The sequence below is a fragment of the Candoia aspera genome, chromosome 11 (genome assembly GCF_035149785.1).
Source record: "Candoia aspera isolate rCanAsp1 chromosome 11, rCanAsp1.hap2, whole genome shotgun sequence".
Taxonomy (NCBI): domain Eukaryota; kingdom Metazoa; phylum Chordata; class Lepidosauria; order Squamata; family Boidae; genus Candoia; species Candoia aspera.
Genome location: NC_086163.1, coordinates 5332064 through 5358416, shown reverse-complemented (window position 1 = coordinate 5358416; position 26353 = coordinate 5332064). Strand labels below are relative to the sequence as shown.

The 26353-nt window shown below is 43.9% G+C and overlaps 1 protein-coding gene across 1 annotated transcript in view; it reads left to right on the top strand.

Annotated features, from left to right (window-relative positions):
• The first annotated feature begins 461 nt into the window (after positions 1-461).
• PHAF1 (phagosome assembly factor 1) overlaps positions 462-26353 on the top strand; it is a 43381-nt gene continuing 17489 nt past the window's right edge. Inside the window, exons 1-7 of the mRNA XM_063313031.1 lie at positions 462-547; positions 2102-2227; positions 13813-13895; positions 20010-20093; positions 21529-21572; positions 22536-22615; positions 26115-26209. Of these exons, the coding sequence (XP_063169101.1) occupies positions 2164-2227; positions 13813-13895; positions 20010-20093; positions 21529-21572; positions 22536-22615; positions 26115-26209 (450 nt within the window). The 5' untranslated portion in view covers positions 462-547; positions 2102-2163. The remainder of the gene's footprint in view (positions 548-2101; positions 2228-13812; positions 13896-20009; positions 20094-21528; positions 21573-22535; positions 22616-26114; positions 26210-26353) is intronic.

The window sequence follows — 26353 nt, the reverse complement described above, 5'->3', positions numbered from 1 at the left end:
GCCCCAAAGGAGGGAGACGGGCGAGGGCGCCTCTGGGCGGGTGCAGAGTTCCACCGCTCCCGCCCTTGTCCTGTCCTGCGGGCGCAGGGAGCGGGAGCGGGACCCCGGGAAGCGAGGGAAGGCTTCCGAGCACGTGCAGAGGGTTTCTCCCCTCGCGCCCCATTTCGAGACTGCAGGAAAGAGGAGCGCCCTTTCCAGGAGGGGAGGGGGGAGAAGAGGCGCGGTGCCTCTGAGCAGATGCAGAGTTCCTCGAGGGAAGAGGCGAGGGTGCCTCTGCGCGTGTGCAGAATTCTCTCCCTCGAGGGAAGAGGCGGGGGTGCCTCTGAGCGTGCGCAGAGTTCCCCCCTTCGAGGCCGGAGGGAAAACGGGCGTCCCTTCCGGCAGGGGGTGCCCCTGAGCACGGGCAGGGCGCCCTCCGCGGCGGGCCCCCAGTGCGCAGGCGCGGCCCCGCCCTCCCCTTCCCCCTCCCCTCCCCTCCCCTCCCGGGCTGGCGGCGGCGGCGGCGGCGGCGGCGATTTTCATGCTTTTTGCGGCAGCCGCAAGTGAGGTGAGTCGCGGCCCCGCCGCCCCCTCCCGGGCAGCAGCGCCCCCGGGGGCGAGCGAGAGAGCGGGGCGCCCCTCCCGGCGGGGGTCCCGCCTGCGCCCCTCCTCCCCTGCGGGGTGCCCAGGCGCCCCTCCCGCGAAAGGGACCCCCGAGGAAAGAGGGTCTTCGGGGCGGGGGGCGCTCGGGCTGCTGGAAAGCAGCCCCCCCCTTTCTGCCCCGTGGGCTGGGGGCGCAGTGGCCCCCCGGGGGCTGCGCCTTTCGGCCCCGCGGGGAAAAGCCTTGCGCGTCGGGGCTGGCGGGGGCTCCCCCAAGCCCGGCACTACACCTCCCATCGCTCCCAGCCGCCCCGCGCCTCTGGAGGGCACCAGGTTGGAGAACGCCGGGCCGGGTGGGGGGCGAGGCAGAGGAGCGCGGCGCTTCGGGCTCGCGGTGCTCTTTCCGGGGAGGAAAACCGGCTGGGGGGGGTCCTCCCGGATCCGAAGCCGCCCCCTCCTCACTGTGGGGGAGTGTATTTGGCAGACCCTCCGTTTGGGGCGGGGGTCTCCTGGGGGGAGCAGCCCAACGCTCAGAATAACAAAGGGCAGCCTGTGCCCATCGTCGTGAGGGGGGGGGCTGTGTCTCTTGCTGAGACAGAATGAGTGGGGGGGACTGCCCCCCAGAGTCCTCTGATGGGGGGGGGGGAGGCCGTGCAAAAAGGGTGGTCCTCCAGATGTGGGAAAACTACAATTCCCAGCATCCTTCTCTCTCTTGGCCAGGCTGCTGGGAACCTTATTCCAGCACCATCCCTTTTTTCTTTGAGGGGGGGGCGTTGCAAGACTTTTTGAAGAGGGGCTGGGTCCTCACGCTCCTTCACGCTAAACATCACCAGGTGGTGTTGAATCCGCCCCTTTGCACGATACGTGGACTGGAGGTTCACACGACCAGCCTGTAATTCAGGCGGTTGTGCGAACATCACCGCCAAGCCTTTTAGGAACTTGGGGGAAGGTGTTTTCTCTTAGGGAAGCCCTCTCTTGTTTCAGGAGAAGAAATTATCCCAAACTTTGGCAGGCAGGCAAGGGATCAATAAGACTCACTTTTATTCCTGGCAGAGGGACAAAGTGGGGTGAAGGGGGGGCAGAGGAGAGAGGGGACAGGCCAGCTTGTCCGCCTGTCACTTCTGAAAGCAATCTGTGTGGCTGAGTATCAAGGAAGCAGAGCAAGAGGAATATGGGATTCGCCTGCCTGCCGCAAGATATCACATATCGGATCGGTGTTTCTCAACCTTGGCCACTTCAAGATGGGTGGACTTCAACTCCCAGAATTCCCCAGCCAGCCTTGGCTGGGGAATTCTGGGCGGTGAAGTCCACCCATCTTAAAAGTTGCCAAGGTTCAGAAACAGTGCCTTGGATGGAGGCCCAAGGAAAAAAGGAGGATTATTCTGAATAAAGAAACAACAGGATTCCCATGATAGGAGGAGGGTCCTCGGGGACCCTCTTTGGGCTGGGGAGGGGGCTAACTTTGCTTCGCGGTCAGACCTGAGTTGAGAAGGAATAACCCCCACGTTCTCTCCATCTCCAGGACGAACCACGGTTCACATCGGGAACCAGCAAAGGGGCAGCCGGGCCATTCTGCTTAAACCAATGCTAGATTTAGAAGTACTTCCGGAAAGGTCTCTTGGGAATGAACAATGGGAATTCACCCTGGGTAAGTGCCAGGCCACCTCCTCTCGGGAGCCTTCCTTCCGGAATTAGGAGGAAAGTGGGAAGGAACGTTCATTTGATCCCGTGTGGTCATCTTTCCCCACGGGATTGGGCTTCGGCCCCATCATCCTCCACCGCCAGCATAGCCCTGGCTGAGGAGGATGGGAATCTCAGTCTGAACCATCCCATCTGTTCTGGGGAAGATTTGTTTCAAGGACTTGGAATGCGGTGAATTTGGGGACACAGAAGCATGCGATTAATAGGGAGCCTTTAAACCAGTGTTTATCAATCTCAGCTGCTTTAAGCCGTGTGGACTTCCACTCCCAGAATTCATAGCACGGCTGTCTGGGGACTTCTGGGAGTGGAAGTCCACATGGCTTAAAGTGGCTGAGCTTAAGAAACTTTCCTTTAAACTCCCCATTTTTAATGCTTTGGAAAGCTGAGATGGAGGTAATTTGATAGCTTCCCTGCATGTAGTAAATTAGCACCTCAAGGAGAGGTTTAGCAAAGCCGCCTCCAGGATAAGGCTAGGCTTCTTTTAATTTCCATTTTATTTTTTGCAAAACTCTGTGAAGTATTTGAATAAGGCTTCCCGCATTCTCTTGAGTGTCCTTAAAAGGGGTCGTGTTCTGTTTTGGTTTGGCTCTGGTGTGTTTAGCAACATGCATCAGCAATCACATGGTCATTGCTCAGAACACCTGGCATTTGGCCTTGTAGAAAGCTGGGATGACAAGGGATGGGGTGTTTTTCCAGATTCTGGTCTGGGTGCCGTATTTTGGAGTAGAGCTGGCAGGGAGGATGCCAACAGGAGATGGGAACGGGCTGGGAAGCAGTTTGTGTGACGGCTGTTTGGCCTGGAGTCCTCAGCAAGGCTCAGTTTTAGTCAGTATTTGCCACCAGCTTTCTGGAGGGTTGGAAAGGCAGAAGACGTGTCTTTGAAGAAGACCTAGAGAGAGATCGTTGCTCTTGAACCCAAAAGACACCACTTCAAATCCTCCTTTATGCTGAGTATTCTTGGCCTGATCCAGTTCCTTAGCTCCTTAGGGCTCTTTAAAAGAGGAAACAGAATAGCCTTATGCACAGCTTGTTAGAGGGAAGAAGAGGCCAAAAATAATTTTAAAAACAACCAGCAGTACTGAACTGAAGAATCGGATATAATTTTGTCTTGGTTTCAGTACTGAATTTGCATTGCCGGGCTCTCTTACTGTGTTGCTTTGAAACCTGGGCTATTTTCGTGCCCAGCAGTGTCCCCTGTGGAATTGATTTAGATGATGTGAAATACTAGCCACCTTTGTGGCTTTAGTTTAATACAGGTAGTCCTCATTTAGTGACTGCCCTGTTTCGTGACCGCTTGCAGTTATTGTGATGAACTGATTCTTGGTTATTAATCCAAGAACTTACAGCCACGCACCAACAGGTGAGGTACAGAAGTCCTTTATTAATACAGATATGCACTCTAATTCAATTCAGAGATCAGTCTGAGAAAAATCTTCCTTACAGTCCTCGCCCCTCCCAAAGCCTGCACACATCTCCATACATGAAACAGCGAAAAAAACCCTTTCCTGCTTATCTAACTAAGGGTAAAATTCCATTCCCTCTTCTGCCAGTTCTCCTCCTCTTTTTCACATTCCACACTAACAAGCACTGATAACTTCACACTCCTGACCTTGCAGATGCTCAGGCCCTCTTCACTCCCCTGCAAATACTCAGCCCCATTGCTCCTAATACAATTACGACAAATCCCATGTCAAAATCTCTAACCTTTAAAATGTCACATCCTGACAGTTGTTATGCTGGTGAAAAAGTAACTTTGTGATCAGTTGTCACATTTACGACCTTCGCAGGTCTGTAAAGCAGTGTTTCTCAATCTCAGTGGCTTTTAAGATGTATGGGCTTCAACTCCCAGAATTCCCCAGCCAGCAGGGTTGAAGTCCATACATCTTAAAGTTGCTGAGATTGAGAAACACTGCTGTAAAGCAAAGGAAACCTGAAGGAAGATCATAAGCACAGTCACTGTTTCACTTAGCAACCACTTCATTTAACTGAGTTGCCAGTCCCCATTGTGGTCGCTGTACTCTTTCTCCACACTCTAGGTCAGTCTTTCTCAACCTTTTGACCCTGGAGGAACCCTTGAAATATTTTTCAGGCCTCGGGGAACCCCTGCCCATCCAGGCTCAAATATAGGCCGGAAGTTACAAAATGATTATCTTTGTTTCATGGCTAGGCCTATATACATATACATATGCATTATCAGTGTTCTTAAACTGAAAATAAAGAATGAAACTTGCCTCTTTAACGTGAAGTTGCCTGAATTTGAAATAAGTTTTTAAATAAATTTTGATCTCCCAGGAAACCCCTAGGGACCTCTCGTGGAACCCGAGGGTGCCACGGAACCCTGGTGAAGGAACCCTGTTCTAGGTGCTTTCGTAATCTAGTACTGTGATGGTTGCCTATTCTAAAACACTCTCAGACTCACAAGCAGGAGCTTAATAATATCTGGTTTATTTAAGAATAGTAAGCAAGTACAAAGAAAGCTGAGAATGAGCAAAAGCGCACCAAATACAAACTAAAAACCCCCAGTACAAATGAAGTCCCACCCCCCCGTACAATCGTCTCAAATTCACAATCCCAGGTGCTCCTACCGAGTTCTGCTGATCAGTGGGAAAAGACCTTGAGCAGAGAAGATAACCCAAACACATTCCATCAACCTGAACACAGATAGAGAGCTCGGTACAAGGTCCCACAGCAGCTCCCTCCCAACCAGAAACGCGCGTCAGCGCCTTGGCATGCGAAACGTTACGATGTACAGTGCGCATTGAAACGGTGAACATGACAAGCACATGGGTTAGATGCATGTGTTCTCTTACCCCTTGCGCAGATTCTTAATGAAGGCTACCTTAAACCCATAGATTTCTTCACTTTGTCAGCAGAAGGTGGAGGAAGTGCTGTATAGTTGTGAAATTCTCCCACCCAGCTGTAGCTTTGGGTTGGTTAATGATGCTTTCATTAGGACAGTGTTTCTCAACCTCAGCAACTTGAAGATGTGTGGACTTCAACTCCCAGAATTCCCCAGCCATCACTGATCTAACGGATAACCCTCTCTCATATTCATCTACTTAGAGCTTTTCTTCAAATGTCAGAATGGGGTGATTTCCTGGTTCCTACTCATTGGTGTCTTCAGCTCCAGAGAAAGTCATTTATTTGTTTAGCATTCCTATGCTCCTATTTTAATTTCATAGTTATTGTTCTATTTTTACCTGCATTTTAAGCATGTTCTTTTCTTCCTCTGTGGTGAGTAGCATAGATGCACAGTAAATAAACAATGCTGATTTGGGGTTGATCCCTTTGCAAGACAGTTATAAAATACAAAGCCTTGATTTTGGTTCTGCTGTGGTTCTAAACTGGCCAGCCTTTGGTGAACTTTTTCCACTCAGTGTGTTTTTTCAAGGAAACCAGCAGAGAACCATGCATCAAAGGGCATATTTTAAGCAGAGCTTTATATCTTGCATAGACTCCAGCAAAACAGAAAGAAAAGTTGTCTTGGAGACATAGTCCAGCAAAACCTGGAAGGCCTTGGATTATCTCAAGGTTGATGGGGTGATAAATATATAAGTAAATAAATGGTAGAAAAGTTTTACTATTGGAGTATTTTTTTCAACTTTTGCTGAGTTTTCCTGTTGGGGCCCCTCTACTAAGTAATGGGAAGTTTCTCAAAAACCAGTTTGAGGAACTTGAGTTAAACAATAGCTAGACAGCAATATGTTGTCTTTTAGGACTACGCAACACTGGGGATTCAGAGAGAAAGAGATGCTTCAGGGGCATGCAACACGTAAGAAGCACCTGTTAGCAACTCAAAGCATTTGTATCTTTCCTTGGGATTGCGTGCTGCTCTCCACAACTGCTGCACAATCTCTGGATCATGTAGTTTAAGGAATTGCAGAAAGAATCTGGCCATGTGCTCTGGAGCACCTGGTTGCCTTTGAACCGAAAACGTAGCGTAGCTCTGTCATCCATCATTGCTTTAAGTCAGTGTTTCTCAACCATGGAAGTTTTAAGATTGTGGACTTCAACTCCCAGAATTCAACTCCCAGCATCAGAGCCTACTCCAGAAAGCTGAGTGTCCTTGCATAAAGTGTCTGAAGTAAGATAATTTAAGCCTGGTCATTTGTGCCTCAAGTGAGAACTCTGGGTTGATTTATTTATGATCCATTTGTTTGTTTTCTTGGCTGTAATCCACCATTTAGTGCTTTCCAGATCAAGAGGGCATGGCATGGTGGGGATATAGTGCAAAACATCTGGAAGGAACCAGTTTTGGGAACTCTGTTACGAAAGGAGCACTAAGTCAAACCCAGGGTGAATATAGAAAGGGAGTGGATTGGGGACTAGGCCACAGAAACAAACTGAATCCTTACTCAGATGGTATCTGCAAATTTGTTTTTTATTTATTTATTTCTTTTTCAAATTTCTATCACCGCCCACCTTCCCCAAAAGGAAAAAAATTCTGCTTTTTCCTCCTTATGTGAATGGGTGCCACTGTTGGTGGCCTGAATTGCGCCTGCTTGGAATGGAGATAGCTCATAATTCCCTGCCACCGTAGCCGCTTTTAAAAGCCTGCGAGCTCTTGACTTTATCATAACAAGAGTAGCTTCAGCAGTAGTTTTTTATGGCGGTCAAAGACCAAAAATATTAACAGAACATTAATACAGTTACTAAAACTGACAAGGTCAATAAAATATTCATTCTAGCCCGTCGACCCTCTATAAATTCTGCAGGAATTATGGTAGAATTTAGAGGCATTTAGAGAAATTAAGTCATTCTGATCTGACAATAGGCATGGAAGATCTAAGTAAGTGCCCTGGAAAATTAACTGTTAATGGATTTATGTAACGTGTATGGATGTTCTTACAGAGAGTGCAATATAAAAGAAAATGGGTAGTGGTTTCCAGTTGGCATGAGGTTTCCTCACGGACACAGCAATATTTCCTAGCTTTTCTTCTTGAAAAGCATAGAGCAGTGTTTCTCAGCCTTGGCAACTCTAAGATGTGTGGACCTCAACTCCCAGAATTCCCCAGCCAGCATACAAAGAGCATGGCTGGCTGGGGAATTCTGGGAGTTGAAGTCCACACATCTGAGAGTTGCCAAGGCTGAGAAACACTGGCATAGAGTCTGAATCCTAACTATGCCTGTGGATGTTCACATCTGCAAAGTTCTATGCCCCACCTGATTTTTTAGTTTAAAAAAAAGAGGATCAAATGGGAAGTTTCCATACTGCAAAGTGTAGGCTATCTTCTGGGGCCCTTGTATGCTTTGGAGGCATCTTGAAAAATAAAAATAGCCCAGTTCTTTGGTTAGAAACATGACACCATGCTCAGGAAAAGGAAGGAACTCAGGCAGGTAGAAGACTTTCAGGATGTGGAATCCTGCCAGCATAAGGATGGGATATGTAGTAAGTAGATTAGCCAGCATGCTTGAGGTAGCAGTTAGGAATGCAGTTGTAAATCACTGAGATGGCAGTGCCTATGCTTCAAGGCCAGGTAACCTACATTATCAGGAGTTGTTAGAAAGAATGCACAGCTGCTAGTAGGTAATGTAGAAAGCTGCTAGAAAATAAGGAGGGGCAAAAGTGGCTTTTTGTATTCGTAATTGGCAGATTTTTGACCAGACTGGTCTTTGAACTGGAGCCGATCACTTTGTATTAATAAAGATTTCTTTCATATGCTACAATGTCTTGTGGTTAAGAACTGCTGGATTAATAACAAGGATCAGGATCCTCACAAAGGCAGTATCTTCAAAAGTTAGAAAAGTAGCGGAAAACAGTCCTTCCAGATTGTCTCAGGGATGTTTCGTGGTTGGCCACAATCACCATGACAGCCATTTTAGGAATGGGCCCGTTACATGCTCTCAAAAATCCAAGTATGCCAAGCAGGGTGGGGACCTGGGCTTAGAAGCCATGATATGCTTTGTATGTTTGGGGCAGCCTGTGAATCCAGCCAGTTCTGGCTTGATCAGCAAACGATACTCTAGCATACCATGCCTTAACACAAAGCCGAGCCAACCAGAATGCTGTGTGTTGTTGCCAAAGTTGCATCTTGCACACATCACAATGAAACCCTTCATTGAGAAATGGGGGCATCACACCAGGAAGTTGCAGCTGACTAAATGACTTAGTCAAGTTAGGAAAAGTATTTTTCTTAATCCTTGAACTGGGTTTGGCTAATGAGGGTTGCGTACAAGCTTTGCTCAAGATGCATTGGCCAACACTTGATCTTAAAGAGGGTTGTTTGTTTCCCACAAATCCACTGTGCACACACTTTTTAAGAGAAACTGTTCACCAATATCTCTGGTTCGTACTTTCGAGCATAACACACACAGATGTCTTCAAACTTTTAAAGTATTAATCCCCGTAAGATACTTTAAAAACATAATTTAGTGAGAAAAATCTTAGGGTAAGCTTAAATATCCTTGGCCAAAGTAAAGCCAAAATATTTTATGAATATTCCCCTCTTAGGCCTATCTGGAGAGAAATCTTGGAAGTTTAGAGTCCAGGTATATCAAACAGTTTCCGGCTTGGAGATTGTCAGACGTATTTGGTCGTTAATAGGTAAGGAGATATGGTTTGATTCCAAATGACATGAGAAATTAACATTGTGGAACCATCCAGATTTGAAAATAGTGGGGAAGATATTTTACTGGAGTGCTTGGGCCAAACGAGGGATCAATACTTTAAATCATTTGGTCTGTTAATGGTCGTTTTAAAGAGCTTAAGATTGCATTTTGAATATGATTTATATGCAGCATTTCCTTGACAATTATGCAACTGAAATATGTGCAAACTAAACAGTGTGGCCTGGATGCTTTAGCAGCCTCCGAGATACCTGCAGTTTTAAGATCCTTAAGAGAAGCAGTGCTTAAGCGAAAGCCAACTGCCCAATTTTATGAGAAATTAAAAGTAAAATGAAGGTTAATATTAGTCCACTAAATATTGTGGCATGAAGAATTGGTATATCTAGTTTTGGAAAATCAGTGGGTCCAGGTGTAAAGAATACAAGATATGCTTCTTATGATTTAAAAATGAAATTACCTGATCAGAAAATACTCATTTGTTTTTATTGGACCCTCAGAGAATATTTTTTAAAAGTTGGATATTAGGGGGGGGGGGGTTGCTGGTGTTGTAGGAGATCTTTAACTCAATCTGGTCTTGTCCACCTATGGCTTTCTTTTGCTTTCAAATGATTATATATGCCAATAGGTAGTCCTTGACTTATGACCATTTGTTTAGTGACTGTTCAAAGTTACAACAGCACTGAAAAGAGTGACTTATGGCCAGTCCTCGCACTTACGATTGTTGCAGCATCCCTGCAGTCACGTGATCAGAATTTGGGCGCTTGGCAACTGGCATGTATTTACGACAGTTGCAGCATCTCGGGGTCACGTGATCGCCATTTGTGTCCTTCCCAGCTGGCTTCTGGCAAGCAAAGTCAATGGGGGGGCTCAATAAGATCCGGATCTGATGCCTGAGCTGCACAAACTTATTTTCAGAACCAGTTTGCTTAAGATGGGAGGACACTGACCGATTCTTCCCCCTGCCAGAAAAACTGACTTCTTCTTGCTTTTATGCCATGTGACATTTCCAGAGAAATTCTTGATTCCTGCACCATTTCTTTTTTCTCCTCTCCTTCATTTATATTTCATCAGTTACCCGGTAACTCTGGCAATAAATTCACAGCCTATGATCAGTTCTGCCTGATGCATTTGTTTTTCTTTGGGCTGATAAACAGTTCTGTAGGGCAGTCTTGGGAGATAAAGCTGTAAAACCTGTGGGGCTTCTTGGGGTTGCTGTAACTTTCCACTGCTGCTGTAAAATCAGAATATGAGCCTGTCCCCCACCTAATAATGATGGGTTAGTTTTGAAGAGTTTGTACTGACTGAGGATTCTGAGATTGATAACCCTAGGACACAGCCGTAATTGCATTTGGCCAGCCCTGGGGAAGGCTGGATCATTAGATATATGGCACTCTTGCTGGCTGTGTGCTGTGAATAGACATGTGCGTGCAATATTACAATGATATGTGGGCCTGTGTGCCTCTTAGCACATAATACACCCACAGGCTGCTTGTCCCAAAGCAGATTAACCGCTCCTTGTAAGGCATCTACTTTTGTTTTCAGTTAGTATCCTACTGACATTCCTATTTCATATTTATTTTTTTTCCCAGCGGGCTGGGAGGGCCATTTTATTCCACAGCATGTATGGGATTACCTGTTGTGCACAGGCACTGTGCACCTTTGCAGGTTCACATGCAGCATTGATCCAGGCATTTCAGTTTATAAACCATGATTCACAGCTTGGCACAGGCTATGAATCCAGGCAGTGTGGTTTGTAAGCCACGGGTTTTGGCTTTGTGTATTCTATGAAGCCAGCCCAACCTGTGAGAATCCAGCCATCAGGGTTTATAACCAGGATTTCTGGCTTAGTGTGTAGATGTGCAGCCACCCATGGAATTTGTAAGCTATGGTTTACATGTTGGCTGAACCCAGTTGCTTGCAGTTCATCACAGGCAGTTGACGGCTAGGGTTCCCAGGCCTGGAAAGGAAAGGAAAGGAAAGGAAAGGAAAGGAAAGGAAAAAGAACGATGGCTCTGTTGCTTCCATCCAATAGAGAGATAGATTTGAAGATGGCAGTGGAAAGTCAAGGAGGGTAAGACTGTCATCATATAGGAATTGTTTTAAACAGTTTTCTCACTCATCGCTTGTCTCTTATAGTCTTGGACAAAAAAACCAGCTTGCAGCAAAGACTGCATTCATTTGCTGAATGTCAAATGGCTTAAGCAGGCCAACACACAAATATGAACCAACAATATAGGTCACCTTATTACAGGTAGTCCTCGACTTACGACCGTTTAACGACCGTTCGAAGTTATGACAGCGCTGGAAAAACCGACTTACGACCAGTCCTTGCACTTACGACGGGCACGTGATCAAAATTCAGGCACTTTGCAACCGGCATGTATTTACTGGCTAGGGAATTCTGGGAGTTGAAGTCCACGCGTCTTAAAGTTGCCAAGGTCAAGAAATACTGATTTAAGCAATTGCCCGTATATTAAAAGAAAGGGGGAACAGAGAAGCACGGGTATATTCTAAAGGTGCAAGTTATGGACAGTTTTAATGAAGAATTAAAAGAAATATGGAAGAATGTGGAAACACTGCTTTCAGCTGGATGTAATACTTTGGGTATAAATTTGTTAAAATCCAGTTATCAGTCTGAGTTTAACTTTCACATGGAGTCTGGATGGAGAATGGTGGAGCGTCCAAGCATAAGAAGGATTTCCTCAAGTTGCGAACACTGACTGATCACAAGGACGGAATGTCCCAATGTTGGGCCTGTAAGCAACTAACCACAACAAGTTTGAAAAAGTAAACCCTTTACAGAGTCCTAAATCCAGATCGCAGTAGCCCCAAAGAAACAGAGAAAGCAGACGTAAATGGAAGAAGGAGGAACGAAGGGTTATAATCTTCTAAAGAAGCGAAAGATAGAAATAGCAGTGAACAAAAGAGCCATCAAATAATGGAAGGCTTTACGCTAAGCTAAGAAACCAAACAAGGTCATCCATCTGAGCAGCCACAGATTTTCTGTCTCATGAGGAGACATTAAAAGTGAAGCAAGAAACAGAGACTCGTCAGAAAGTGGATCATAATTCAGAATTCTTGAGGCCTGGAGTTTCCAGCCTTTGGGTGGGAAGGGTTGGGGTGATTCAGCATGGAAGGATCAACAGTCATGGCCAAATGTGACAGGAAGGGGGAGCAAAGAGGAAGAGTTGGAGACATCGTAGGAGAGGGAAAGGTGACAGTGGGTCTAGAAGAGTCAAAAATCTGATGTTCTGTGGGAAGGCTGGGTTGATCTGGCCTCACCTAGAATGGGAGAGGGTTATGATGCAAGAGGAATATAGAGTTGTGTCTCCCAACACACATAGTTTTAGGGAAATGATCTTGAAAGAGAGACAGAAAAAATGTGTGTTGGGAGACACAACTGGGGAGGGTGACATTGAAAAGGAGAATGTATGCACAAGATGTTAGCATCTGAAATGGAATTTGATAGTTTATGGTGTGTGGTTGTGTTGTGTTGTGAGAACCCAACCTTCATCTCAGTAGGTTGTCTGAACCAGGCCATCATCTTATGCCATAATAGGATTGATTTGCTTGGGCATTGTGGTGGTGGTTGTTTACCTGGGTTTCAGGTTTAGTGTGCTGTGTGGATCCAGCTGATTTATACTTTGAGACTCTGTCTTCTGTCTGCCTGATACTCAGATCTTGGGCAAGTCATTTGTCTGTTCACCTCACCCATCTGAGGTTGGTTGGCCACAACTGTTGCAGCGCCTTTTCAGAATAGATGCTTGCTTTGCAGAAGCCATCTTGTGATGGCACCCAAGATTATCCATCAGACACGAGACATGGGAAAGAGAAGCCTTCTTGTCCTTACAACTATAAAAGCAGGTGGTCACCCTTCCAGAGAGATTTCTGACGAGGGAATAGACAGAAATGGGGGGGGGGATTATTTTACACCAAGGTATACTTGTTGATTTACAGCACTTCACATGCCCACCCTAAGCAGTCATTGCTGTTATCTTAAAGTTAGAACTGAACTTTAGAGAAGACTGTTTTGGCTATCAAGAGGACATTTGAACTGACTTAAAAGAAATCAGAATCAGCAGCTAGTTTATTCAAGCTAGCTTCTGCTAAACAACATGAAGATGAACAACTTGGTGGCCTGTTTTGCTGCTGAAAACAAAGATTTTGTCCAGTGCTGTATAGATAATTAATAATTGTACAGTTGGAACTATAAAGATAAACTTGTCAAGCACTTAGAATGTCATGGAATATAGCGGATACAAAACCACAGTATAATTTGCGTGATTTGAATGTGTGTTAAAATGTTCCTAGAAGGCCTTGCATTATGATGAAGATATCCTGTTATGTCAATCAGTTTGATAAATGCACATTTTGGCAAACACACATTTGTCTTCAAAGGCTTTAAAGCAGGCACAGACAACTTCCTTGGCCCAAGAGTTTTGAGGGTGTGTTGTGGGAGCTCTCACAAAATGGCTTCCATGGGGGTGGCCATTTCCTGAAGGGCTTTAGGACACACACTCCAATTTCCAAGCATGCCCACTGGCTCGACAACTTGCCAGTCTCTGGATCCATGAAACCAAAATTATGGGTGCCACCAAAGAGAAAAACGTATGCTCGGTGTACTTACTTTACTACTTCATAGATGGAAGGAATGCTTAAATTGTAGTTCCTAGATACGGTGGAGGGTGCAAGGGTCCTTTTTTTAAATCAGAAAATTCCTGCTCACTGGTTTTGCCCAGCTTAGAAAACGTTCCCACTTTTATGGCTCGTTTCTGTTCTGAAAACACCGGTTACTTTTCCTGATTTGATTTGGAGCAGAATTTGCTCACTGGCTGGAAGTGTTCGTGCAGGTCAACTTGTTCTTCACCATTGACCAGATATTGCCCCACAAGAACTGTGCTGAGCAAACACCTTTTCACCAACGTTCAAGCAACATCTGCAACGCGCTCTGTCTTTTTTTTTCAGGAATGCCATTGGCTCAGGCTGTCGCAGTTGTTCAGAAACACTGTCGTATCATCAAAAATGTCCAGGTTCTCTACAGTGAACAAGTAAGTGTTGCTGAAGCTTGCTTTACTTTTGTTTTTATGTGCAATAAATACCCTGCAAGGAATGGGAGGATGTGTCAATACTGTGTTTGTGATACTACTGTCTGTGTGTGTTGGTCCATACAATGTCTAAACATTCTTGGCTGTTGCTACATCCTGAGGAATGTAGTTTTGAAAAAAACAGTGGCTTTCACATTCTGTCAGATGTCCTCTGTGTGAGTGTGTGTATGATGTTTTACTCAAGAATATTTGCTGACCTTACCATAGCTTGCAGTGCCAAGGGACCGCTGACATATTTTAGCTTTTCACAAAATCTTTATCCAATCAAAAATGCATTGGATTCAGAGAGCTGAACTGAATGAGGTCACTTTGATTTGGATCATTTGGAAATAAGAAAGGAGTTTTGCACATATCAAAACAATTTAGTAATTCGGTTCCATCAAATCCCTGAGTATCCCAGTCAGATCTCTGAGACGGATTGTTGACCTCCCTAATCCTTTCGGATTGGGAAAAAAGATGTTTAACGGCTTCGAGAGATTGTGATGGATTTTCGCAGATAATGTGCTCCCACCTTACATTTATCCTGAGTTGCATCAGGGAACAGATCTAATCAAAATCAATTAATTCTCCTGGAATAAAGCAGGATTTAAGACATACTGACGCTTTAAACAAACAACTGCTAATACATGATTAAAATCTCATTCAGCGTTACTGTAATCCCTGTTTTTCAGATTCACGCTTTGCAGTCTAAAATCATAATATGTTAATTCATCAGCACTGGAGAGTGCCTTTGTTTTGCACTCTGTTATATTTTTGGTAAAGAAAGGCAGTGAGGATTTTAAAAAGAAATACTTAGGAATCACTGATTACCTTGTGGCATGGATGTTGCTTTTTAGAAAGAAATGAACTAAAAAGGGCATATGTTCTTATCCATAGATAATCACAATTTTTGTCAGTGCTCAGTATCTGGCTGATTTGGGCCTCAAATATATACGGTTGTTAACATGACTATTGTAAATTTAATTTTTTTTTTTTGCCCTGTTTATACTCTCTTAATTAATATATTTTCCTTTATTCCAGTTCACATGAATAGCTGTTTAATTAACAGTGTATGTCCATAATTGTTAATATGAAAAACAAATCAGGATCTTTATCACACATAGTTTGTTTCACAGGAGAATTCTGCAAATGTTCCTCCTATTGTGAAATGTAAAATATTTCAGGGATTCTTACATCATTTAACATTTTGACTTAGGATAGCAACCAATTCTCACATGATTGCATTGTAGTATACTTCTTGCTTCCTCTGATCAGAATTTGGAGAGGTCACTTATTTCTGGTTTGTCCCATGCCTGTTGAAGGGCATTAATTAAATTAAATTAAATTAAATTAAATTAAATTAAATTAAATTAAATTAAATTAAATTAAATTAAATTGTGAGTACAAGAAAATACGGCTACTTGTTTCTAATTTTGTGATTCCTAAGCAGTGGTGACGCTTAGGGACGTGGTGGCACTGCGGGTTAAACCGCTGAGCTGCTGAACTTGCCGATCGGAAGGTCGGCGGTTCGAATCCGCGTGACGGGCTGAGCGCCCGTTGCTAGTCCCAGCTCCTGCCCACCTAGCAGTTCGAAAACATGCCAATGTGAGTAGATTAATAGGTACCGCTTCGGCGGGCAGGTAACGGTGTTCCGTTTAGTCATGCCGGCCACATGACCACAGAGGAAGTGTCTACGGACAAACGCCGGCTCTTCGGCTTTGAAATGGAGATGAGCACCGCCCCCTAGAGTCGGACACGACTGGACTTAATGTCAAGGGAAACCTTTACCTTTACCTAAGCAGTGGTACAGATGCAAAATCTGTTAATAGGACCAAACAAAAATTATTTATGGTTGAAACAATCAGGTTACTTCTTGGTTCTCATAGAAAAGCCCATAAACTAGTTAGAAAACATTTGATAGGAAGGCAGGCAGGTACAGAGGAAGACAGGCTTGGAATCAAAATATTTAGTAGAGGTATTTATTTCAGATCAGCCTTTCTCAACCTTTTGACCCTGGAGGAAACCTTGAAATATTTTTCAGGCCTCAGGGAGCCCCTGCACATTCAGGCTCAAATATAGGCCAGATTAATTGCAAAATTATTATATTTGTTTCACGGGTAGGCCTGTAGATATGCATCAACAGTGTTCTTAAACTAAAAATAAAGAATGAAACTTACCTCTTTCATGTGAAGCTGCCCGAATTTGAAATAATGTTTTAAGTAAATTTTGATCTCTCACAGAACCTGAGGGTGCCATGGAGCCCTGGTTGAGAAACCCTGCGCTAGGTGGTTTAAGATGACTTAAGTTAGTCTTAAAGAGAAAAGTAACATAAAATCATTACCTGACTAGGTAACATAATCAGTGCTAGTGAGTGTGGGGTTTGCTCCCTGTTTATATACCATAGCTTGCCCTATGTCAGACTTACCAGGTCGACCAGACAGGAAACAGGACCAGATGAACTAATTCTACTTTATTGTAAAGCTACATTAACAGAAACTTGCAAGTCTGAAAGTACAATTCTTTCACTGTCACCTTTACAGCCCAAGAAATTAGGGAGGGTAGCTTAGCCTCTTGCCCTGCCCACTATGCAGCTGCGGGCTGTGTTCCCTAATATATGACCATTCCCTAGGCAGCATCACTTCGCCCCGTCTGCCAAGGCCTTTCCCACATTCCATTACACCTTACCAGGCGTGATGGGGTGTGGTTTTCTCCTTGACAGTTCCTTGATTAGGGTATTGTTTCCTGCTTGATTGTTTAGCTAGTGTTAATCCCTGCTTATCTGGGTGTTGGCTGCTGGAGAGTATCTTACAAAACTCCCATCAGCTGTTTTGTAAGATCACTCAGAGGGTGACCTAAAGAATCAAAGTATCTCCACCAGCCCCAAAAGATGTGGGTTCCCCTTGAGCTAGATATTCAGGGACATTGACTTTTGAGGGATATGGGAAGGCCAGTACAATTTAAGTTTATATAAATTCAAATATTACCGCCTCACCCCCCTAACATCGACCCGTCCCACCCGGTCATGCAGAGAGGGTATGCTACGAACCCCGCCGGTAAGGGAATTCCACCTGGCGGGGTCAAGGAGGCGGGCCTTCACTGCAGTGGCACCCGCCCTCTGGAACATTCTGCCCCCGGAGGTGAGACAGGCCCATTCGCTCCTGGACTTCCGGAAGAAAGGGTGGCAGGGGCACCAGTTCATCTTGGGGGTGGCTGGCACCATAGATCTTTCCCCAACAAACAAGATCTGCGCTGCTTGGATTTTATTATATCCATTTTATCTTTTTACTGAACTATTTATATTGTAATTTATATGTTTTAACTGTGATTTTATTGTAAACCGCCCAGAGTCCCCTTTTTGGGAGAGATGGGCGGTAATAGAAATTTGAAAAATAAATAAATAAATAAATTACACATAGGCTCTGGGCTCCACAACCAGCTTCTGGGAGTGGATGTACAGGTTGTATAAATTTGATCCAGATACACTTAAGATTTTAAAGTAACAGTTCTCAACCAGGGGACATATGGCCCCTTAGGGGTACCTAGGCTATTTCAAGGGGGCCACAGGTGGAAAATATGTAACAAGGGCGCCACGGCACATACCGAGGGGGGCACAGAGAAGCAAAGTATGTTGTATTGCAAATACTGTTCTTGACATCAGAAAATACACCAGTTACTGTCCCAGGTCCCTATCCAATAATGGGACCTGGCAGGGGATGCACAGGAGAAAAATAAGGTTAGAAGGGGGTACAGGTGAAAAAAAGATTGAGAAACACTGTTTTGAAGGATCTAACAAGCTTCATTTGAACATGTTTTCTTGACTCTGATCCTCCTATACTTCTGTTAGCTGTCAATTAGTGATGATAAATCCAAAACTATTTTGGGCTGTCCTGTAGTAACCTAGGCCTCAACTAAACTTAGGCACTGCTGAAAAAATGGTCACGTGAGAAATTAGATTTAAAATGCATTTCGTGAGCATTTTTAATATAAATAGGAAAAATGCAAATTGTTCTCCGTGCCCAAATTCAGAGGTTGAAGAGTTCCCGCACGGAATGGCTGCTCAAAGAACACTTAGAAAAATGTTTATATTATGGGAGAAGTGTTATTTTCAGAAAAGCAGACACCCCAAATTGCTGTTTATGGTGGATACAACACAAGAACTTAATGCTGTAAAAAAAGTACCACAGGAATTACAAGTGAGCAGAAATATGCCCGTGAATATCTGTCCTGCTAAGAAGCTAATGTTCCCTGTCCTGCCTTTCTCTTCCTTCTAACATGAATATTGACTATTCTCTGCTGCCTACCATGGGGAGCACATCCATGACTAACTCAAACGCAAGATGTAAATGCATTTCATTTTTCCTATATTGTCCTCGAGACCTGGTGCCGCTACATACTTGTTAGGCTTTAAGAAGGCACAAGATCCTTTGCTTTTGGTGAAGTAGAGTACAGGTAGTCCTTGCTTAATGGCCACAGTGGGGACCAGAATTTCGGTTGCTGAGCAAAGCAGTCATTAAGCGAATCTGACCCAGAAAGTGAGCTTAGAAATCTGCCTGAAATCGGCTGTGCAGTTTTTAACTCATTGGGAGGAATAGACGCTCTTCAGAGCAATAGATACAGTGGGGATCTACAAGGTACCCAAAATATACTGCTCACACTTTCAGCTTGCACAAGAGTTGGTAGGAATTGATTCCAGAGGTGGAAGTTAATGCATTGTGAGCATCGTGAGTGATGGACTGCTTCTAACCAGCAGGCATCTGGAGTTAATTATTGAAGTAATCTAAGATATGAACACCAGTTGTGTTGGTTGACTTACTGTTCCATATTCAACATATTCCACATTATTACTAAAGTATTATTAATACCTTATTATTAGCCATCAGGCCATAGTACAGGATATAAAACATAAAACAACAATAAGACCGTGTGTAAAAATAGAATAAAAGAAGCAAATTAGATAAGAAAAGGAATAAAAATATAAATCATATTTCTGAATCACCCCTAAAGTTTACCCCAGTCAGGCTCACATAGGCAGACCTCAACTGAACTGTCTTATTCAAATAAAGGGCTGTATTATGTGTAATTTTTGGATTCTGTCTGCAGATGAAGTATGTTGTTTTAATATAAAGATCCCAATAGGCCGTTTGTCTAATGTGCGGTCCTAGATAATGATCTCTGTCTTCCTTATACAATTGACATTCACATAACGTGTGTGTCATCTACTTCTGGAGCTCCACAAACACGTTCATTATAGGGGACTTGGTTAAAACTTCAACTCTCATAATGCTCAGCCAAGAGGGCCCGTCCTGATGGGGAATGATAGAAATTGAAGGCGAGTATCTCAGGAGAGCATCTGGTTGGGAACAGCTGCTGTAAACAGTCACCCCACTGGACTGACATTTTGCTTTGGCGTGATCTGACAGTTCTGTTCCTGGGGAAGAGCATTACATCATTCTCCTTGCAAACTACCTGGAAGGATGTTCTGATTTTCAAACTATTAGCATGCATGTGTCAACCCTCCATTCTTCCATCAGTTCCCCTCAGAAGCTGGGAAGGAGTTTGATGAATCATTCTCCCTCATTTTAGTTGGCCATGGAATAGCAGTGGCTGCTTATTAATCATAATGATAAGAATGGATTTGAAATTTTAAGTGGAATTTAAAAGTTGATGTAAAGGAGCAGAATTCCAGCTTTTTATTTCTCAAAGCAGTCGTTGCAGTTGTGTTGCTAGTATGATAAAAGTGTCTCTCTTGTGTGCGTTTTGGTTGTTCATCCTCAGCCAGAAACTTGAGACTTGGCTGATATTCCTCTTCTGTGAAAGCAGTTTTCTTTGAATTTAAATGTAATGTGAATCTTGCCTCGTGCCCCTATATTTCATTTAAACAATACTGGGAAGAGAAATTTGGCAACTGCAGTTCTTGGCGTGGCTGTTTTTTGGTGGCCTCGACTGAATATGCAACCTTTCCTTGTGCCAACTGAAAGAAGCCAATGTCAAGGTTCTTTCTTTTGGCTTTCAGAAAACATGACCCCAGAAATTCTCTGCCAGCTATTTAAAAATGAATTTCTTTGATTTGTTTTCCAGTCTCCTCTTAGCCATGACCTCATCCTTAACCTGACTCAGGACGGAATCAAACTGCTATTTGATGCTTTCAATCAAAGACTGAAGGTAATCTCACATTCAGAAGTTGCAGTTCTGTCTTTCTCCACCCTACCCAAAGAGTCCCTGCACATTGCCAAAGTGGATTATCGCAAAGCTGACACCAACCATGTTCTGAGCAGCAACTGTGCAGCTGTGTCTCCATGGCTACTGCTTCTCCTGGTATTTAGATCTTGTGCGTTTATGGGGCTGGCTGCTGCTGAAGCATGTAGTGATGCTGATATCCACATTTTTTTTTTTTTAGTCTTGATTTAACGTCTTGGTTTTAGATCACTGTGCAAGGTTTGAACGTGCTGTTTCAGCTAGAATACCTGACAGCTTTCGGATAAGCAGCTTCGGGGATGATCGAAAGAAGACGCCTCCCAAATTCGTTAAATATAAAGAAGGGGGTGGGTGAGCACCTGCCTTGAGTTCCCTTCCCCAAATTCTGGCTGGTGGAGCATGTCCACCATCTCCTGCGCACCTTGGACAGCTCCCTCTTTTCCTCAAGCCCTGTTTTGCTATTCTCCGTTTGGTAGTCTTGATATTGAACAGAAGCACAGGGACTTTGTGACTTAAGCAGGCCATCAGCCAGGAGAGTCCAGCCTTCTTAGGGCTGATCTAGTGTGCATTTCCCCCAGACACAGGCAGGGCCAGGGCAAAAATGTATTAGATATAATTAATAAAATTAACTCCAATATAGACAGAGAGCCAGCAAGATGGAGCGGTTAAGGTATACAGGTAATCCTCACTTAACGATCATTGGTTTAGCGACGTTCAGACTTAACAATGGCGCTAAAAAACCAACTTGCAACTGGTCCTCACACTTACAACTGTTGCAACGTCCCCACAGTCACATGATCAAGATTCAAGTGCTTGGCAACCAGTTCACATTTATGACTGTTGCAGTGTCCTGCAGTCACGTGATCACCATTTCTGCCCTGACTCTCCATAAGGGTTCTTGGTCTCTACTGGTCACCTTCTGCTGATGTTCTGCTCAGCTCTGCAGCTTTGTGTTCCTCTACCATGGCTGTGCTTTCATTTCTTCTGTCTTCTTCTCTGCGTCTTTGCCATTCCAACCCATGCTTTTCTCTTCCTCTTTCTTGTATTCTTCCTGCTTTCCATAACACATCTCCAGGCCATAGCTCCAGGCATGAAAACTGTGTTTTTCAACCTTGGCAAGATGTGTGGACTTGCTGGCTGGGGAATTCTGGGAGTTGAAGTCCATGCATCTTAAAAGTTGCCAAGGTTGAAAAACTCTGCATTAAAAGCATATCTGAAGTAAAATATAGTAGTAACTGGGACTAAATACCATTCTTTTCCTCTGTTTTATTCAAATGTAATCCTAAATTTGAGTTTTTGTTTGACTGACTAACTCCCTTACAGAGAGAAATTGAGCGTTCCTGTAATTCCAAGGGCCAGTGATTAGTCTTTCATCGTTTTTACAATTTGTTCCTCTGTTTAGGTGATTGAAGTTTATGACTTGACTAAAGTGAAGTTAAAGTACTGGTAAGTAGCTCGACCAGGCAGTCTCTATGTTGGCCATGAAAAATGCTTGTTAAAAAATTCGCTATTCTGCTGCAGCTGGGCTGTCTACAGGAGGAGTGTGTCAAAAAAGTCAAGATCACGCCCACAACTGTATGACCGAACCCCTGCCCATTTTTATGCGTATCGCCACGCCCAAGTCACATGGTTGCGGTACGCAGGCAGAGCTGGATTTGTTTAGGATTTTTCTCTCCTGCATTTTGGGGAGCAAGGCTTAGTCCTTGGCTTTTTAAACCATGATAAATCTGCTTTAGCATTTGCACAATCTCAGAATGGCAGGAAATCGTGCCACCCATTTCAGTCATTAGTAATCAACAAGGTTTCTGGGATCACAGATTGCTCTCCTCACCTTAAAACTTGGTCAAAATACTGAGTGTTACGTTTGAATGACATTTGGGGGGTGCAGGGGAGAAATGGCTGTTAAATGGGTTTAAATCTGATGAGAAGCTGGCAGCAATGCATTTTAATGCTTTGGACTTCTAAACGCATTTTTACAAATTTAGAACTGGAATTGCAGAAGATCTGATGAAAATAAGAAAATATAGATTTGGCTCGAAAAACCATTCCGTTTCTCATCCCATTGAAGCAAGTCATTGCAATCAAAGCGTTTTGTACATGTCATTAAATATGCTGTTGAGCCTTTTACCGGGAGACCTCTGCCCAAGAATTTCACATTTGAGAATATTTGGTTAGAAGCGAGGGTAGAATGCAGTATTTAACTTGAAACCCCAGATCACAAATAGCTTTAGGCAAGGTAGTTAGTCTTGGCTGCAAGTTTCCACTCTGCAAAAATGGGAACATTCTACTTTTTTAGGTTGTGGAAATCAGAAAAACAGTGAAAACAAAAGGATCTTGTAGCAGTTTGTGAATGTATGGGAAGCTTTGAATTTGATTTATGGGTTTTAATCTTCCTTTCTTTTTTCCTAGTGGTGTTCATTTTAACTCTCAAGCTATCGCTCCCACCATTGAACAAATTGATCAGTCTTTTGGAGCCACCCATCCAGGAGGTGCGTTTGGGGCATTAGGAAGATGCAAAACTTGCTTTGTGGGCTATGTCCAGAACAGGGTTTCCCAACCAGGGTTCTGTAGCACCCTTGGGTTCCACAGGAGGTCACGAGGGGTACCCTGGGAGATCACAATTTATTTTAAAAATTATTTCAAATTCGGGCACCTTCACATTCAAGAGGAAAGTTTCGTTCTTTATTTTTAGTTTAAGAACACTGTTAGTGCATATTTCCAGGCCTACCCATGAAACGAATATAATAATTTTGTAACATCTGGCCTCTATTAGAGCCTGAGTGTGCAGGGGTTCCCCAAGGCCTGAAAAATATTTTAAGGGTTCCTCCAGGGTCAAAAAGTTGAGAAAGACTGGTCCAGAAGAACCCAAAGAGTTTCTCCTTCCATTTAATTTCAGATTCAGATTGACCACAAAGTAATGGGTTTAAATAGGGTTTTATGGGCTGGAGAGTCCCTTGGTTTCTCTGTGAGATGACCTTGGGCAGGACAAAACCATGTGTAGATATAGAAGAGTACAGAGATGACTTTGGAGAAGGTATGCAGAGACTTAGTAGAACATGAAGTTAGCCCAGGAAAACAGGAAAGGATGAGAAAAAAACTCAAGGCTGTGGAGTCCTTGGTGCTCTCTGAGCTTGGTGGTTTCCTTGCAGACGTTTCATGACCCGACTGCACTGCACTGATGATGTTACCTAGATGGGTCATGAAACGTCTGTAAGGAAATCACCAAGCTCAGAGAGCACCAAGGACTCCACAGTTCAACCCTGAGCTACAGAGATTCTCTTCTGTTGGAACTCAAGGTTGCTTCTCCTTGATTCTCTTTGGCATAAGAGAAAGGGAGGGGGAAACTCTGTCAGGCTTTCAAGACTGTTCTAGCCTGTATCAATAAAGTAGAGTTCTAGTATTCTTTGTTTCTGATTCCCAACCTGGCCTACTTCAAAGGGCTAACAAGCAGAGGAATTTAGGATGTGGAGAGAGAAAACTGTTGCTCAGCCCTGGGAAAGCAGGAAGTATGAGAAAGAGTCTCAGAACAGCCCTGTCTTGACCACGTGGTCCGTAAAAAGGAGCAGGGAAGGTTTTAGAGAGACTTCCAAGATTCTGTTAATCGACCCTACAACAACCAAGTTGCCTTCCTGGGATCTCTGCTATGACTGTGTCTTGACTTAGCCTCCCTCAATGGGCTGACATCATGGGAAGAATTTATTTCCATTGCCTCTCCTACAGTAGACCTCTTAGTGACTTTTGATACTGTTGCCCCCAGAGTGCCTCCCAGGGTCCCCAGCCCAAGCCACCTCCCTTGGTGTCCCATCTGACTTTGATTTTAAAATTCTTCTAATCTGAAAAGAAGTTAACTGAGAGGCTGGTCTGCTACAATGCAAAGAGCCTGCCTAGAGCATAATCTCTGTGGATGTAATGTGTGGGAAAGGCCTTGGGAGACTGGGCAAAGAGACGCTGCCAAGGGAATGCTCAGATAAGAGACATCATAACCTGCAACTGGAGAGTGGGCGGGGCAAGAGGCTCAGAAGAGACCCTCCCTAGGTTCTTGGTCTGTGAAGGAGAAGTGGGGGAGAACTGTACTTTCAGACTCCCTGCAGCTCCCAGACAGGACATAAAGAGAAGGTTGCCTCAGGATGGAAAAGTTACAGACCTGTGGACTATAGTAATTCATGCAATGATGACTTCTTACCTGGATTACTGCAATATTGTACTAGGTGAGATTTCCTTTGAAGGTAAAGATGCCCTGGAGTCAGGCTTATCTTCTGTGACTGCATCTATTCACATTTATTTGTTTGCTTGCTGTCTTGCTGGCTTGTTTGAGCTTGACCCACCTTTTTGTTCAGGAGCTCAAGGTGGCCTACATGGCACTCCCTGCTGCTGTTTTTCCCTACCTCACCCCCCAGAACTTTTCTTGGCAATGTTCATAGAATCCTAGAGTGGGAAGGGACTTTGGAGGTCTTCAAGTCCAATCCTCTGCCCAGGGCAGGAAGCTTTCTAGCATTCCCTGGATGGGAGCCCCCCGCTCGCCATCCTTACTCATGACAAGCATACTGTCCAACTTCTCTCTGAAAACTTCCAGTGATGAAGCCTCCATCACTCCGGGAGGCAGTCTGTCCCGCTGCTTCATACCTCCCATGGTCCTGCAGTAGAAGTGGTCTTTTGTTTAGTGGTTTTTGAGTGGACCAGATTCTTCAAAGAAACAAACCATGTCTGAAAAACCTTGCCAAGAAAACTGCAGGGACTAGTCCAGGCAGTCTCCGGGAATCAGACACAATTGAACAGATTAAAAAAAAACACGTTTAATCTGCTTTAATTACTGATAAAGGTATTTTTCTTAGTCACCAAGCTGAACGTTCTACTAAAAGGTGAACCATCCAATTTATGCAGTTACTAAATTTGTATACCGTTCTTCACAATAAAAAAGGTGTAAATTTCAAAGTCAAAATGCAAAAAAGCTCTAAACATGTGCCATTGTCAATTATGAACCAGATATAAAGTGTAAGAAGCTGATCAACAAAAGAAAACTCAAGAGGATTTAAAAGCCAGGATGGAAAAAATACATCTAAAGACTATTTTTCTTCCAAGGATTCAGCATTTGTAGGAGACAGGAAATCAAGAAGAATGTTTTGATTCAGCCCAGAAACTCATATCTGTTTATTCATCATATCTTATTTCTTAACTGAGTTGGCCACTGACATCCTGTAGTGTGTTTCCCTGTGTCTTTTCCTTGTTTTCTTCTTTGTCTTTAGCCCCATTATAACGTACAGCCAAACAGGTTAGGCAGGTTGTGTTAGTACTGTAGAAAATTGCAGATCCTGTCTGACTTGCACACCACAGGAAACAGTGCCCCAAGAATCCAGAAATGGAGGCATCTACTTTCTCATCAGACTAAAAATGCATAGTGTGATCCCATGAACGACAACTTTTCTTGCCCCCCCCCTTGGGTTTTTCACTGCATATATTTAATTTTCCTACAATATCTTAAAGCTCCTACTGCTTTACCAGATGATCTGGAAATTTTAGACACTCAAGACTGGGATAGATTGGGAAGGAAAATGTTTAGATCTGGGTTTCTCGACCAGGGTTCTGTGGCACCCTAGGCTTCCGCGAGAGGTCCCTAGGGGCTCCCTGGGAGATCAGGATTTATTTAAAAAATCATTTCAAATTCAGGCAACTTCACAGGAAAGAGGTAAGTTTCATTCTTTATTTTTAGTTTAAGAACAGTGTTTGTGCATAGATACAGACCTACACAGGAAACCAATATAATAATTTTGAAACTTCTGGCCTATCTTTGAGCCTGAATGTGCAGGGGTTCCCCCAGGCCTGAAAAATATTTCAAGTGTTCCTCCAGGGTGAAAAGGTTGAGAAAGGCTGGTTTAGATTATTATATGGGAGTGTAGTGAATGCGATATTTGGTTGTATTAGTATTAAAGCATATTCCATTTTATTAAAAGAGTTACTGTTTTTATATGCTGCCGTGTTGTTTTTCTTCAGTGTACAACTCTGCTGAGCAGCTTTTCCATCTAAACTTCAGGGGACTGTCCTTTTCCTTTCAGTTGGACTCATGGACTGAAACTCCAAAGTATGAGGTCAGCTGTCTTAGTAATAAACAGATGCGAAATGAAATAATTGACTCGTTTCTTCTCTCTCCGTTTCCTTGATTGTAAAATGTGTGGTTGAGACTACATAGCAGAGGAAGGGTAAAAAGAGCCAAGATGGAGGCCACAATTGAA